Source organism: Mugil cephalus, chromosome 8 (assembly GCF_022458985.1).
Source record: "Mugil cephalus isolate CIBA_MC_2020 chromosome 8, CIBA_Mcephalus_1.1, whole genome shotgun sequence".
Classification (NCBI taxonomy): Eukaryota; Metazoa; Chordata; class Actinopteri; order Mugiliformes; family Mugilidae; genus Mugil; species Mugil cephalus.
Window position 1 is genome coordinate 17,095,165 of NC_061777.1, and position 16,630 is coordinate 17,111,794.

The 16,630-nt window shown below is 41.3% G+C and overlaps 1 protein-coding gene across 18 annotated transcripts in view; it reads right to left on the bottom strand.

The window, feature by feature from the left end:
- The window catches only part of trpm3 (transient receptor potential cation channel, subfamily M, member 3), a 118,787-nt gene that overhangs the window by 24,734 nt on the left and 77,423 nt on the right, over positions 1-16,630 (bottom strand). For all 18 annotated transcript variants that reach the window (XM_047592974.1, XM_047592976.1, XM_047592973.1 and 15 more), the window contains exons 7-12: positions 13,719-13,893; positions 13,099-13,222; positions 6,073-6,145; positions 2,733-2,833; positions 2,366-2,500; positions 2,201-2,251 (exon numbers count right to left, since the gene is read on the bottom strand). In XM_047592974.1, the coding sequence (XP_047448930.1) occupies positions 2,201-2,251; positions 2,366-2,500; positions 2,733-2,833; positions 6,073-6,145; positions 13,099-13,222; positions 13,719-13,893 (659 nt within the window). The remainder of the gene's footprint in view (positions 1-2,200; positions 2,252-2,365; positions 2,501-2,732; positions 2,834-6,072; positions 6,146-13,098; positions 13,223-13,718; positions 13,894-16,630) is intronic.

The window sequence follows — 16,630 nt, forward strand, 5'->3', positions numbered from 1 at the left end:
CGTGTACTGCCCACTATTTAGAATATTTTAGTGGAAATTAAATCTAGGCCTTTCCACAATCCTCTACTTTATCATTTAGAGACATGTCTTGTAGAATTTCCAAAAGCTTGTCCTTGTATTATCTTCAAGCACTCTTTAATGCGATGCAAAATTTAATGATCGATGTTTGCAAGCCATCGATCCAGTCCAGTCCCGTAGACAGCAAAGCAACAACAAACTGTGACACTTCTGCGTACAGGTAATAAGACAGGTTTCTCTGGTCATTCCCCAATCACTTGGAACCCCTACATTTATTTTTATGGATTAACATGTGTGATTGACTTCTTATTTGTATTAGTCTATTCTTTTGAGTAAATAAATTGGCATTGATTCAAGAGGACAAAACATCTGCTTGTCCAAATGTGCTGATTATTCTCACATTCTGTTCTCCAAGAGATTTTACTCATACTAATGTGGTGCTTTTGTATACACAGTACAAAGTCCACAGTAAGCCCCGCTCTATTTTTATTACCTGTGGTCCTGAAGCTCTTACTTACTAATGGAGAAGCTGAAAAATTTGTTTCCTGCTTTCATACATCAGAGCCCAGGAACTGACAGCTACAGTTTCAGACCAGCTGTTTTATTTAAGTGTTTTCCCCAAACCACAGCAAATGAATTCACACTTGTTCAATATTTCTCAACCCAGCACGCACGTTAGCCGACGATCCACGAACTAATCTACCAACTAATCCTCTGTATTTTCCATTAGCAAAGCAAACTTCGAAGTGAAACCTCGCAGCCCCATCTGGGTTTCTTCCTCATACGTGAGACTGGATGCACAAGGTGTATTGCTCCAAAAACCTTTGGTCGCAGTCCTGCATTGTTCATTAACTCTGCAGGAAAACCAATTTGTGCTCTGGCAGCTGTATTCCACAAGCCATTGTCTGTGATTCTCCTGTTCCTTGATTCAACTATGATACAATGAATAGACCAGATTAAACCTGAAAGCAACCTACACTGGGCCTCACCAGTGATATTAACACAACTAATGCCATTTGAATCAAAAATAATAACCGCCACCTGCTGACAGCATGGCACACGGAGAATAATGAGAAAGAAAGACAACAGCGACAGCATGGAGACTCAACCAGAAGGATAGCAGTTAAATCTAATTAGCACCATACTATGATACAACGAGGATGCACAAAACACTCTATGCTACACTACTGGAATTAGACACAGCTCTGCAAAAAGACGATGGTAAAATTATGCCATGCACTGCAGTGTGTGTTGTGCAAATTGTGAGAAGTCATGTATTGTGAACAGCGTATTTGTTCAACACCAACATGAGATCAGAGTTGCGTTTAAAGACGGGGAGAAGGTAAAAGGCGTGTGTCTCCAACGTAGAGCTCCTACAGCGACTCTCAAGAGGAGCATGCGGCATTACTATAATCAGTAACACGTTAATTAATGAACGGCACTCAATGCTAATGATGGAGTGGCTGACCCCTTCATCATCTCCCAACAGGTATACGCAGTGTAAATTCTAGGTTGCTGGTTTGTATCAGTGAACCTCAAAGTGCTGCATATAGCATGAAGAGTTTTGGCAGCCGAAACTAAAACTGAGACAAGATTACACGATTTCTTCATCTAAACACACCCGTGGTGCAAAAATGATTGTGCGATAACACTATCCGAGGAGTCGGCTGATGGTCAATTTCACAGACCGCAGTAAATACTGGTTTTAGTATTACTTATCGAGATGAAAATGAAATAAATTGGGGGTCTGCAGTGTTCTTCTTCACCAGCTGCACAGCAGTTCCATGGTGCCCTCAATTTTCTCGAATTCAAGTTCTGTAGATGACGCTAAATTTACAACAACATGTAGTGTTTGTTTGTTTGGCGGTGCGTGCCACAGAGAAAGAACAGAGTAAATTGCACAACAGTCATGAGAGGGATGAGAGTCGTGCATACTAGCTCTACACAGCCACTGCAGCCTGCAACTCCAGCTGAAAGAGAAAAGCCGGCCTCTATTTGCATTTGACAGCAACTAGGGCTACCAGAATGTAAATACACAAACTGAGGCAAACAGAGTAACACAAGGTGCAAAAAAAAGCAACTTAAACTCTAAGTAGTCAACCATGTTTTTTTAATACATAACATTCCCACACAGTGTGCTTGAACAGCCACGGAGCTAAAAGGACGGCAGTGATGTTCATACCTTTTTGACATCTCTGACAAGGTGGTACAGCGTGTTTGATGGTCCATGTCGCTGTTGAAAAATGGGGGAGGGGAGGAAATAATGAAGCTTGTAATGTATATGTTTTTTTTGTTTTGTTTTTTTTAAATGCCACGCCGTCACGGCCGAGTGTGTGCTTGTTAGTACCGTGTTGTAGAGCTCCTCAAGTCTGGAAAGTGTGAGGAAGCGGTGCATGCTGACTCCATTTTCAATCAGCAGCTTGACAAAGTCCACTCTGTCCAGGACTAAGGCATCCAGCATCGCCTGCTCCAGAGAACCAACCTGAGGCACGTAGAGTAGAGAACACATATAATATATACTACTTGAGTATACTTGAGTTCAAGTATTGAATAATAAGAAAAATGAGAGACAGTGCTTAAAACAATCATGTGCTAACGGCTTCTCAGTCTGTAATATCAGTGAAAATGCAGCACAAACAAACGACAAAAACCATGAATGCAGCTAATACTGCTGCAGCGTGTACATGACTGTTTTAACTGTATGTGCTCCTTACAGGCCACTGCTGTCCGTAGATGAAGATCTGACTGCGTGCGATGTCCACTCTGTTCCACGCCAGAGCCAAACTCAGCTGGTCCGGGGCCGAAGCATTGGCACCTGGTGTGGACCAGTAAATAAGATTATGTTGCAGACAGACAACGACAGAAAACGAGTTTTAGGGTTGATTATGTTCACCACTGTTGTCACTGCTAAGGAATGATATATACCTGGGAATGAAATGTCTTGTATGCATATAATTTCAAGTCGAAACTGTATTGTAAAATTTTAAGGAATTTTCTGTTATTTTTAATGGCTAATTGTAAGTAGAGGAATGGTGGCTGTTTCCTTTATTGATGCACTGGGGTAGGATGATATGCATCAGTTCCATCTAACTTCAGGCTTTGGAGGATCTGCTCTGTACTTGCCCTTGGCTGTTCCTGTTACATGTGCATATAGAGAAGAAGACGTCTTTGCACTGAAAATGATGGCTAGTTCGTTCTTCTTTGATGTGTGTGCTTTTTTAACGCTCACCCCTATCACTGCATAAAATGTGGACTACAGCCATACTGCTTTGATTTTCTGGGTCTGTGAAAATCATGTACAGTACTCCAGTCTCCCAGTAACATAAACACATCGGTGATGCGGCTGGAAGAAGAGGGAAAAGACAGCACAGAGAAATAAAATATGGTGTTTTGATCAGATCCAATTAGCTAAATGTAATACTGGAAGGAAGACATCTTGTTAACAAGATTCAAGGGCAGACTGGCAATGAGGGTGAAAGAGAAGAATTAGACGTAAAGAAAAGTAATTTCTCTCATTATGTCACATTTTTGCTTCAATATATGTAAGTGACAGAAGATAATATAATACCGTACAAAACTCTAAGTCTGACTCAAAGTATCACATAAACCTCACTATCTATTGACTGACCAGCACAACACACTGCAGATTCTGTACAACGAAAAGCATTAGCTGCATTTAAACATTCAGTTAACCCGAGACATAGCATTTGTGGTGGTTAACTTGTGTACTGGCACACGTGGTGTAATGTTTTATTAATTACAGGTCTGATATTCCGGATTGATTTATCAATTCACCTACTGGGAGAAGAAATAAGATGATATTTAAATCTGATCTAAAGTAGGCTATAGTACTAAGCCCCAGAGTGAAGACAAGATAGTGTGATTTTTAATAAGTAGTAATATCATCACTTTATGCAGCGCTCTCTCTGACTCAAAGGCTTGTACAGCAGCTTAATGGTGTGAGCTCAGATGGACTCCCACTAATAGGAGCTTTAGTGGAGATGTGTGTTTATTAAAGGGTAGGGTGGCCTTGCTTTATCAAAGGCCTGTGAGTGTATCCTGTCTGCCTGCAGGGAGGCTGAACTGCAGTCAACTTTATATATACCCAGTCTTCAGGATATTGACTACCTCAGACAGCAGACCATCAATTACACCCAGCTCCCCTCACTTACACCATGTGACAGTAGCCACTGTTTCCTTACGGCTCTGTCTCTTCCCTCTTCTCTTAATCCCTCTCCTTCCCTCACACCGACTCCTTCTACTCTTTCTTCCTGTTCGTGCTCTGTTCTCCGTGCACCACCTATTCCTGACTGCGCTGTGTTTTGTTGGGCTCCAGGCAGTAGCTTAGTTCTTTGGGAAAAGAGTCTAATCCACTGTTTAAAAAAAAAAAAAAAAGCTCTCAGGCACAATGTGAGTGATTTCATTTTACACTAAAAGCCTGAACACATCTCAATCACTCAGCCGCAGAATGAGATTGGTACATAAAATGACCCTCGTGCTGTTGACCATAAATCATTTCTTGCCATGTTTCTTAGTGTTCCTGTTCTGGTTTCTCCTTTTTTTCTGATCTCAAATCATTCTTTCACTCATTCATATTCATAAACAACAGAACACATGAGTAAGACATGCATATATAAAGAAAGTAACGGAGCAGTTTGAGATGAAGACAAAGATCAAGGCGTGATGTATGGGCCAAATAAATCATTCTCACTGGCTGCTTCATATAAACGATTTGAAACACGTTTCTTTTTCACTGTCTCCCTCTCCAAACTCTAGTTTTGCCTGTTTTGCCATCTTTGTTTGATAAAAATGTTTCTCCGAGGAACAATTCCTGTGATAGTCAATCACATGCTCTGAATTGTTAAGGAGTCCCACCGTACACATGCATGAGTGTGCTGTAAAGTCCAGAGGGTCGTATTACTGAAAGAGGCAAGAGCACCTGTAATCAATACAAGCTACTGAACAACCAATCGATAGCATGGATCCATGAGTACGTGTGTGTACTGGAGTAGTTTGGGAAACAGTAAACATGGTAGGATGGGGAACAATAGACGCCTTAATTTCTATTTCTACACTTGACAGATTTTCAATTGGGTAACGCAGGTTGATCTAATTCATTGTCCCTGTTGGTGAATGCATATCACTTTGTTACAGCCTATGGATCACATGTTTCTGACCAATACAGCTTCCTGTGCTATGCCTCGAGCTGAATGTAACATTACCTTTAAATCTGTGCCTACATGTAAAGGTACTTTTAGTCTGAACTGGGCAAAACAACCCACAGTGCAGGTACTAAGTTAGTCAGTGAAATTAAAACCTAATGTGACTTTTAAAAGGTATCAACTGACCTAGTAAGATTTCATTTACAAAAGCAAGAAAAAACATACTTTAAAGGGAGATTGTATAAAAGAGATGGCACTTTTCATTTCATTTATTAGCTGTCTGCCTGTAATTACTGGCTACAGAGCTGATGGACAGCTGTGTTCATACTAATTCATGATTGTGCAGGTGTTATTTTTGCCACAGGTTTTTATTAGCATGCCAAGTTTGAAACATTAACTTACCGCTAGGTTACCTAAAATGACTTTAAAGCTTAAGATTTGGGGATTTGGGTTCTGGAATCTGCTTTTATTTAAAGGAAAAATTGAACATGTTTCACGTATCTACAATAAATAATAATGTTCTCCAACTTGAAGCGGCATCAATATATGTTTATGTTGAATATGTTGTATATGTTTGTTTTTGTGTGGTCGTGTGCTGGACAAGACGTTTTTGAGCCACAGCAATGATCAATGGCCTTGAACTAGAGAGACTAGAGAGACTAAAAAACTAGAGAACTAAATTTCTTGTAAAATATATGTTTTGTTCTTGAGCTATGAACCACAAAAATAAAAAGCTCTGAGCGTACCCCTGAATTGGGGCAGCGAGGACAATGTTCATCCTTTTATATATGTCAAAATAACTACATTTTCCCCAGAGTGGTAGTGAAATGGAAGTCGCTTACTGTGCTGTACACTCATGCTCCAGCCCACACACACAGACGCACACACCCACCTTTGAGTAATGCAGTGAGGATGGCAAGGTCAATGTCCTGATGACCCTCCGACCCCATCCGGAAAACTGTTATCTGAGAGAGAGAGTGAGAGACAGACAGGCAGACAGACAAGGAGATACAAAAGTGAGTGTGTCTGTGACATGGGGTGTTTCTCTCCAAGCAAGCAAAACTGGCTTTACTCTTGAATCCTATGATTTGAGTGTCTATCGAGACTCGTAGCATAAACGAATTCAGCCCGCCTTGAGAAGGAGTGCTCTCATAAGCTGAATTAAAATGCCCCTCGCCCATTCTCTGACCTCCTCAGAGGATGGGCGAGAGGAGAAAAGATGAATTGCTCGGCTCTGTAGTGTATCTATTCCCCCTCTTGCTTGTCTCTGGAGCAGGGAACACCACACAATCCGCATATAGCTTGTTTACTGGAAGGAGGGAAATTAAGGAGATTTGCTGAGAAGGGAACTGAGGAGAACCACTGTAAAAACATGAGAAAGGGGTAGATTTAATGAATTTGAACTACTGATACTCTACTATTTTTCCTCTTTTGTTGGATTAGGCTTTAACGAAATCCAGCATTTACTCTGCAGCCAGTTTAGGTCTTAATCTGCCATTCATTCTGACCCTAACTGCATATTTTATATCTGGCGTGACGTAAACGAATGATGCAGTGATGAAAGCTGAAGCCAGCTAAGAGGAAAGTCAAAGAAATGGGTTGGATTTTCTGGATTTTTTTAAAATTCCTCCATAGTGAACACGCCTGCACGTACTGTACATGTGTGCGGGGGCGCACATATGTGTGCATGCGTGAAGGGCACCTTGTGGGAGCTGTTTATGGGGGAATGCGTGCTCTGAATGCCTGATGAGCTGTTCCTCTAATCCTTACAACCACCCATCCATCTCCTCCCACCTCCCTCCCAGCAGCCCATCTCCTTTCCCATCTCCCCCCCTCTAAATGGCTTCATTTCGTGGAGCTCCAGGAATCTGCAGGCTTTGCTGCCGTTGTTGCTGTTGCATCCCTTGGGCAATGCTGCAGTGTTGTAGGCTAGCCCTCCTCTTTCTCACTCTGTCTCTCTTTTCTCACACTAATCCAAATGCACACAAGTAATTCAATTCACACTGATGATTTACAGTATCTGTTGGGCTGACTCATTGATCATGCGCACACGGTTATGTCTCTTCCCTAATAGAAATATTATCAGCAAGACACCATGTAGCCAATGTCAAATATTGTAAAATCTATCGCTAATAAGGGCCACTTTAAAGTGTATTTGCTTATGTATGTGTGGTTGTCAAACGGCTGTCTAATCAAAGTTACTTTCTCCAGGTTAAATAGGAGTGCGTTGAGACGTGAATGCATCGATTGTTAACTGGATTGATTATTATATGCTAGAATGCATCTTTGCCTTAAGCCTAATACATTTAGGAAGCACAACACTATGATCTCACCAAGTGCCTGAAGGAGTGTCGCACGCTCTTAAATAGTGATGAGAAAAGGTCAGAATATATGCATGCAAAGCTGTGATCTCCTAACAAGATCAGCTCAGTTTCAGTCAGATAAGGAGAAGGAGAGTCTAAAAGGGAGAGCTATCGACGATTTTAAAATGTGTGTTCATACGCCTCCCCGATTTAATCCAATCAGTGCAGATTTCTGTTGTGGCCGTTTTTCCATTCTTACCCTGCAGTTATCATTATAGAGGATTGGTGAGTTATTCTGCACACATGCGTGCACACGCATACACACACACACACACACACACACACACACACACACACACACACACAAAATTCTCGATTTCCATCAGGACTAAGACAGATTATGTCGTGACAGATGAATGATGATGACAGAAGTTGTTCCCTATTTTCTGTATTGCTTCCCTACCTTTACCTCAACCCACTTTTCCAATCAATTATTTTACAGCTGCCTCCCGCTGGCTTGCCTACAAACTTTCTACTTCTTCATGCCGCTTCACCTCCTCCAATTACGCACCCAAGGTGACCCCTTGGCTATAAGCTACCTGTTATCAGAGAGCCTCTGCAGCTCAGAGGCTGACCAAGGTATCCTCTGTGACAAGGCTGCTAGTTTAATGTCAACAATGCCACAGAGAGTCATCAATAAGTGTGGGCAAAGGTAAACAGACAGCATCCCCCTTGTCTGTTTTCATTATGGAGTAACAGCAAAGGTGCTCTTGAGTACTTACTGTGAGCAAACAAGTTTAGCCCTGTGGTAGGGGGGGTTTTACTCATAATTTCAGCCATCTGTTGTACACCCCAGCTGTCTTTTGACAATGACACAAGAGTAAGGAAGGAAAGGAGCGTGAGTGATACGAAGAGGGAGATGAGAGGAGGTAGGGTTTGGAGAACGTACAGTACATGAGGCTGCGGGAAAGAGGAAGTGCGTGTAAACCACATGGAAGATTTGTTGTTGACAAACTGAAAGATGGAAGTACAGTGTTATGTTTCACAGTGTGACTGAGATCTGACGAAGGTATCCAGCATCTTCAGGGGCACCAGGCTACACGCTCAAAGGATCAGAAAACTGCTCTTCACACTCTGGCGAGTCAAAGAGATTGCGAAACATTCATCTTCATTTAACAGACAAAGACCTGGTTGATGCGGGTACGTGTCCATACAAGGCACGTGGCAGCCACCACCCATGTACAGCACATACACAGAAACAGTCCAGAGAGGTTTCCAAAGCATCTCCTCACAGCCCACACACTAATAAAGGGGGAGGCTGAGACATGCCTGACGGTTTCATCTGTGTGAATTTAAGTATAAAACATTTAGATGTGAATCTATTTATTTCTGGCTTACACCATAAACTGTCTTCAGCACAGCCAGAACAAAGGAAAGAGGCAACTAAATCATGAATTTTTAAACTCATAAACTGCCCTGCTGATTATCAACAGAGGAATTATATCTTTCTCTCTCTATGTTTGTAGCGCAAATTTTCAGCTCTACTTAATTTTTCCATTTGAAAGCCACCCAAACCACTTTCCCTACATCTGTCCCTCCCACTTTTTCCTCTTCCATTTGCAGCCCTCATCTTCCTCCTACTCGCTCTGCTACTCATTCGACGAGTTACTCTCGTCAGGAAGGAGGAGGACCACTGCGAGCTGGTGGTACCTCTTCAATATTTAATCTAAATTAAACATATAAGAACAACTCTAGAATAAATTATTTACACCAAGCTCAGAGACACCAGCACAACATCCTCACACACACAGACACAAAGAAGAAGAACGAGAGGTGGAAAGACAAAGAGTATCTATACTTTCAATTAGACATTTTTGTGTCATCAGGCTGTGACAATATTTAAAAACACGCAGCCTGTCTGTGAACTTGTTTGACATTCATATGAAAGTATGCACAAAAGATAGTGGAAACAGGATGTGCAGAAATTAGTTCAATAATAATTGCTTTTATAAGCCTGAACATGTGCCATTTGCGTTCTTTTCAAGACTTCTTTCATAACACAACTCAAGAGCTTACGCATTAGACGTTGATTAGATTCAGCAATTATTCCCCCACTGTTTCCTTCTACCACAGACTGTAGTAATCTATCAGCAGATTTTATTTTACTGCGAAATGAGGCAGCGCACTCAAAACTAAAGCATGACGCAGATCATTTGGACAATTGTTTGTTGCTCTAAAGAGCGACTCTCAGTTTTATCTTTTTTTTGCTTTACAAAAATCATAACAATGTTATCATTATTAATTATAACCGCATTCAGACTGGGGCAGAAAATGGTTTAAATAGTGTGTGTTCCACTTGTGGTAAAAATAAAACATAAAACACTCATGCTTCACTGTACGTATTTCAGTGTGCACATACTGAAGATTTGACATTTAGTGCCTCTTTATATAGAAAGCAGAAACAACAAGGACAGAAAGTGAGGCATAAAATGCCCCCATAAACAAAGACAGCCTTTCTTAAGTATTCTTCCTGCTCTGCATTTCAGTGGAGACTCTGCTGCCCTCTCTCATACATGATTCCAGTCACCTTTAGTCATTTTCCTTCCACTCTTCCTGCCACTGAACCACAAAAAGAAATGAATAGGAAAGCACATGCAAGCTGGCAAAGACAAAATGAGAAAAAGAAACCCTTCTAGTCTCTCTCACACACTGTTTTCACACAGATGCACCGACTCAGGATAAACTTGCATGTGCTGCCAGTGTTAAGGAGTTGACACATTATGTAACCTGTCTTTGTGGCCCTGACCAGAGTGTTAACATGGGCTGTCATTAGAAACAGCCTTGATGTGTTAGCAGCACAGAAGACGAGACACAGAGTAGTTAGGTCGCTGGGGGATATGTTTAACAATTTGTTCACAATTTTAAACAAGGTTGTTTTTATTTCTTAGTAAAATCTCTTAAACCTTTATTGGATAGAGCAGTAGAGGTCTTAAACTTGAACCATTGTACTGAGGAATGAAGCCTCAGTTTGTGGAGCTCCCCTCAACCAGGTGAGTTAGATGGTTGCCCTAAAACATCCATGAGAGTTACAAACAAACAAAATACCAAAGTAATCCAACCAATGCACCGCCAAAGGGCACTAATTGTGCAGTTTCATGTGGTATAATCAATATGGTGACCGTATCATAACGGATCATAAATCAAGTAAGCCTGAGTGGCTTCATCGCTGCAAGATATCTGCAGCTAAACTGAACTCATAGGATAACGGAAACTTTCACACAGAATCACCTTTCCACTCTCACAGACCACTGTAAATTGCAGGGCAGTTCCCTGAGCACAATAAATCCTTATAGCTACACGTGTACAATGAAGGACTCGAAGAATAAAAATGCATTTGGGGTCATGTTTACAGCAAGAAAAGCGGGAGCTATTATCCATGTGTGCAGACAGCTGGACTCATTAAAACGTTCTCCGTTTTGTGAGGCAGACAGCTGAAAAAGCTGCAGAGCTGTATCTCTACAGACAGGGCGTTAGCTGGAGGGGATTGCCCATGTGATGCCTATCAGTCTGATACGTAGGAGAGTGGTGAAATCACCTCAGCTAGAAAGGTGCTAGACGGCACAGAGATGCTGCCTCTATTTCTCTATTTCTCAGCAACCACAATTAACACATAACTTTGGCTTTTAGCGACTCCCAGCACGGTGCAGGGGTACTAATGACTGCAACAAGTGTCCTTTGAGAAAAGCCTGACTTTTTATGGAAGACACACAAAGAAGATGATTTGCTGCTTTGAACACCTTATTAGAGTTTTCTCTTTAAGTTTTATGCCACTGGTAAACATTTTATGGCATTGTAAAAATTAGAAGGCAAATATGACTATTTCTCTTTGTTTTATTAAGAGACGAGTCCTGTATCATATAACTGCTGCATTACCTGCACCTGCAACCTGCTATGTCATCATACATTCTATAGTACAAGTTTACGCACAAACTGTATAACAGTGCTACTTCAACTCAAAGAGTAGTGTAAATTTTGAAGACTATCCTTTGAAATTAAATGATAGGTTAAGTATAAACATATGCAATGTTAAAACTAAGTCCCTGCCAGTAACATCAAAACGTACCTAATTGGCCAAAGCTACATTGGTGCCAGTGTTTTCTTGCAGTGGTCATTACTGCATTGCGTTGTAAGACATTTGTGCTAGTGTAGTACCTGGTGCTTGCACACTGTAATATATCAACGGAAATAGTATGTTACATTGGTTTAAAAAGTTTTTATGGACTACAATATACCAAAAAGCATCACAGTATGAGAAAAAGTGGGTATTGTAAGGGCAGCCCAGCCGTAGTCATGGCTGCAAGTGGATTGATTAGCCCCTCAGTGGGGTTCTAATGGCCAACTGATGCTCGCATTTATTGACCTTCTCAACAGAATACACCAGACCAGAACAATGTGGTGTGAATCAATCAGCAGGAGCAGCCGCAAAGTTCAGATAATCTGACGCTGCAGTGCGTCTCTACATAATTATCAGTCCACAACTGTGCTTCACTCTCACATTAACATGTATACATTATGGCAGATTATTAGTAACTCAACTACTAACTATTAGTAAGTCAATTTATAGTGATGTATGTAGCAGACATACATAGATCTTACTTATAAGTAGAGGTAGGTGAGTCTGCCTGGCTACGTTGTGGTGACAACCTGGACTCTCAAGAGTGCACAGGCCAGCTGCTGCAGACACTCAAGAACAGACTGCTAAACATGTGACGTCACTATGCGTGCCTGCCTGTATTTGTTTGCGGGTGTGTGGTTGTGTCTCTTTTGTTTTATACTAGGCCCAGTCAGTGCTCATGATCATCAGCAGTGGCAGAGTGCAGCTGCTACATGCAGAGGGGAAACACTGCTTATCCATAATGACTGTTGGCCCAAGCTTTACCCCTAACTGTAAACGTACCCTCCCCATTGTTATTCTCAAACCATTGCTTCCCAATTAACTTTAATTATGACCTGAACATTTTGAAGATACAGACACATGGAGAAACACACATATGCACATAAATGTCCTCCACACAGACGACATTTTGGAGGATTTTTAATGTTTTTATCATACTGTGCTCTGAAGGGACTGGGGCTACTCCCCAGGAGAGAGGGACGTGTGTGACTGCTGTGCCTGACATGATGTGTTCTTGACTTAAACCTGCTAAAGGGATAAGACTCTCAAGGTGGAGGCCGTTTGGTCCCCAAGGTAATCTGAATACATTTACATCTACTTAACATTACATGTTATACATGAAAGATCAAGTAATAATTGCTGCAATAAAAGTTTCATGATGAGAAAGCTCCATTTGACAAATCCATTTAGTTCCCCCCACGTCGTATATATTTAATTTTGATAAACCAGAGACTTCAAGGCTCAACTAAATGGTGACATTTTGGCATTGTTATGGGTTTAACGGCATGTCTGAGTTTTAATGTTTCATATATGTACTGCTCATCACTATTCATTTTTCTGCATCTGTGCATCTATAATGCATATCTAAATACATTATAAATATGTATATTGTGCTCGTGTAAGTGTAAGAAACGTGCTACGGTTAAAGAGAATGACCCACCAGCTCCTTCTTCTTCATGCACTCCATGAGGATGATGAAAAGATGTTGGGCTTGTGTGCGGCTGTAGGTAAAAGTCTTCTGGATGGTCACCAGCAACTGGTCTCTTAGAGACTCATTAATTATTCTGCAGAGGCAGAGAGGTGTGGAGAGAGAGAAAAGAGAGAGTCAGGAAGGGGGTCAAGTAGAGGTAAAGAGAAGCAAACAGTGACAGGAAAACAGGCAAATTAGATTTGTTTGTTGGTAAGTGAAACCAAGGTTGACTGGGACTCTTAGCGCCACTGTCTCTGAGTCCTTGATGCGATGTCAATTTGCAAGACGCCCTCGTCCGTGTAATATTTCTGAATTTATTTGAAAATTGCGACAAATTTGTTTAGGTCTGTGATATTAAATATTAAATCAAAACTGTTTCTTCAAGTCACTCCACGGTTTTACTCTAATGCATTGTCTTATATTGTACCTATTATACTGTAACAAGTTCAGAAGACACACATTAATAATAAACACACATAAATATCGTTGGATATTGTAACTGCAAAAGAGTACAGAGAGTAGATATAAAATAATGTATCTGTAAGGAGTTCTATTTTGTTAAAGGATAACAGGCACATATGAGAGCATACCCTCCCTCCTCAGAGTATTTGTGTCCAAAGGCCAAGATGTCTGAGGCTCTGCCGCTGCCATCACACACCACCACAGGGACGGGAGGAGTGTCCCTGAGGTACTCCAGCACTATGGAGATGACATTAGGGCCTCCCTCGACGATGAGAGCCACCACAGGCACACCCTGGCCAATACCTGCACATGAAAACAAGAGGGAGCAAGAGGAACAGGAAGACAAGAGTGATTGCAGAGAGGAAAAGGAGGGGAGGAATTTTGCAGAAAAAAAAATAGAGGGATAGAAATGTAAAGAGGGAAGAAAGAAGGGAGTTAAGGTGAGAAAAAACAAAGTGATAAACCTGCATCACTACACCAGAAACACAGGGCCCTTAAATAGAAAACTGTTCTAAATTTGTTAAAAACAAGGTGTAAGTTTGACACAGTTTGTGGCTGTCACAACACTTTCTAATTATGGGTGACAAGTTTTCAAAAAAAATAAATAATCAGCTCTCTTTTGGCTTTGCGCTGACTTGCATGGAGATGTGTGTATGTGTGTCTGGCTGTGTGTCAGAGAGACCGTTTCACTGATTCATGTTCCACACAAAGTGAACTCCTTGCCTGCTAATCACAGGCTAATCAGTGTCAGCACCCATGATTAGCAGGTGAGTTATCTGTACAGGGTGAAACTACAGAAGAACATGGTAAAATTTCATTTGTCAGTTTTTAATTTTTTTTTATATTATTGTTTCTTCTGTTGTTGGTTAATTTTGCACCTCTATTCAAGTTAATGCTTTCCTCTCTGTATTCTATTTCCAATACCACTGAACATTGCCTTATAAACCCTGTAAACCCCAGAGACCCGTTCTCTCTTGCCCCCTTTTAGTGAACCATTGTTCCCTCACCCTGTCTCCCTCTCTAAAGTCTTTCTGCCCGTAGCCACTGCAGTCTCATCCTTTCCCTCCCACTCTGTTTAATGTAGTTACGTTTCATGCAGACCGTTTTGGCTCTTCTAATTCAAAAGCTGTGTAACTGCCTGATCTTCCCCGTCCTGGTCTGCATAATTCACAGAGGAGAGCGCATGGTATGTCTCTCAAACATGCACACAGATGGGCACATACAAATACATGCGCCACGCACACACTCGCACAAGCGCAAGAACGATTTGGTAGCATCCCCACCATTACGCGTTGCCTCACACAGCCTTGTGCGGCCTCGCAACAGGGACAGTTACATAAGGAGAATATTTTCGGGGTCTTGCCTACTTCAAAGAGGTAGAACGTCACTGTGACACAAGACATCACACGACCGTACAAAACCAGAGCAGAATGTGTGAGAGAGGCGGACTAGTGACTTACTTTTTGCATCTTGATTCTTCCATTTCTATTTCTGTTGCTACCTACGTGTGTTTGTGTGAGTGTGTGTGTGTGTGTGTGTCTGTGTGTGTGTGTGTGTGAGAGCTCGCCATTGCGTCAGATCAAGCATTGATATTGATGATGAGGCGTTGCCGCAGTACATAAAGTAGATTACCGTTCATCTGAAACCCACCGCAGAGCAGATGAGGAGGGGAAAGCACAGCTGCGTCAGGACTAACTGGTGGAAGGAAATTCTGCCTGTGTGCTCACACACACGTGGACATTCACACAATTACACCAACACAGACACAGACACAGACACAGACACAGACAGACCCCAAATAGAAACAAAATGCTCTTTTGCTTGACTAACTCAGAACAGTTCACACATTTTAGGATGGCTTTTGACCTCTCATTCACGGTTAGATATTTTTTTTAATTAGCTATTTATCTGCTGAATTTATTCCTGTGGGAACATGGATGCGTATTGGTAACACACAGCTTTCTAGCTTTTTACTGCTCTGACACAACTCTATTTACGATCTGACAATTCTGCAATTTGCTATATTGTGCGTCATGTGGATCATAAAAAGTGTCTTGTAGTTGTACAGTGATTTACAGTGTATTACAGTATGGGGCCAGCTGTCCTTCTATCTTATTCTCCAATGCCTTAATCTCACAAGACAAATTATTTCCTTGTGAGGGTCTGTGACAACCAGCTACATGATCAGATATCTGTACTGCAAGCAATGAATGCAGGACGCCTGGACTGCCAGAGGATTGCCAAGGGTGGATTAGATAGAAATGAATAGAACTTCAATGAAAGGTGACTCGCTGAGAATGTAGCATAACAGTTTATCCTGAAACGTGTACAAACAGAAGAAAATCTCTCCCTGAAAATCTCATCTGTAAAATAGGGGTGAGAAGGCAAAACCTGGTGGCTTCCTCTAATTAATCTGAATTAAAATCTGTCCACAGTGCACACAGCGAAACATTTCTTCCTGCCTGCTGCTGTGAGTCCACATGACGCATATGAAAACATGGTACTAGTACAGTTTTATTGTCTTTGCATTTTATTACCCTCCACTGCTATAATTGTGATCATTAAATTAACAATCTTTCTCTGTCTGATGCCGACAAACGTTCTTATTAGTTTTTAAGACATTCCCAAGGACTTGTATGAATTTTTATTGCAAGAACAATATTCCGTCTCTGTTCTTTCTAAACTTTCTGTGTTCATGTCTGCTAGACTTGGCCCTCTATCACTGAAGAAAGACAATGTAATCTAATGAAACTCTTAAATGTACATTATGTCACTTCTGCTGCTTCTTAATCTTAATTCTTAATCGTAAACAAACAAAATAGTTTGATGATGCTGTGAAGTAGTGTAGAAAAGTACATAGGCTCAAGTCTTCAACATCACTGCTGATGAAAATCTGTGAGAAATTAAGTTTGGTCACACATGTTGATGACTATCCATATAGCTGCTGTAGCTAAAATGACTTGGAGAACTCAATGGTAGGGTAGACCAGCTGTGTGATCCCAACTAAATATACCATGCTCATGCTCTCCCTGTTGCTTCC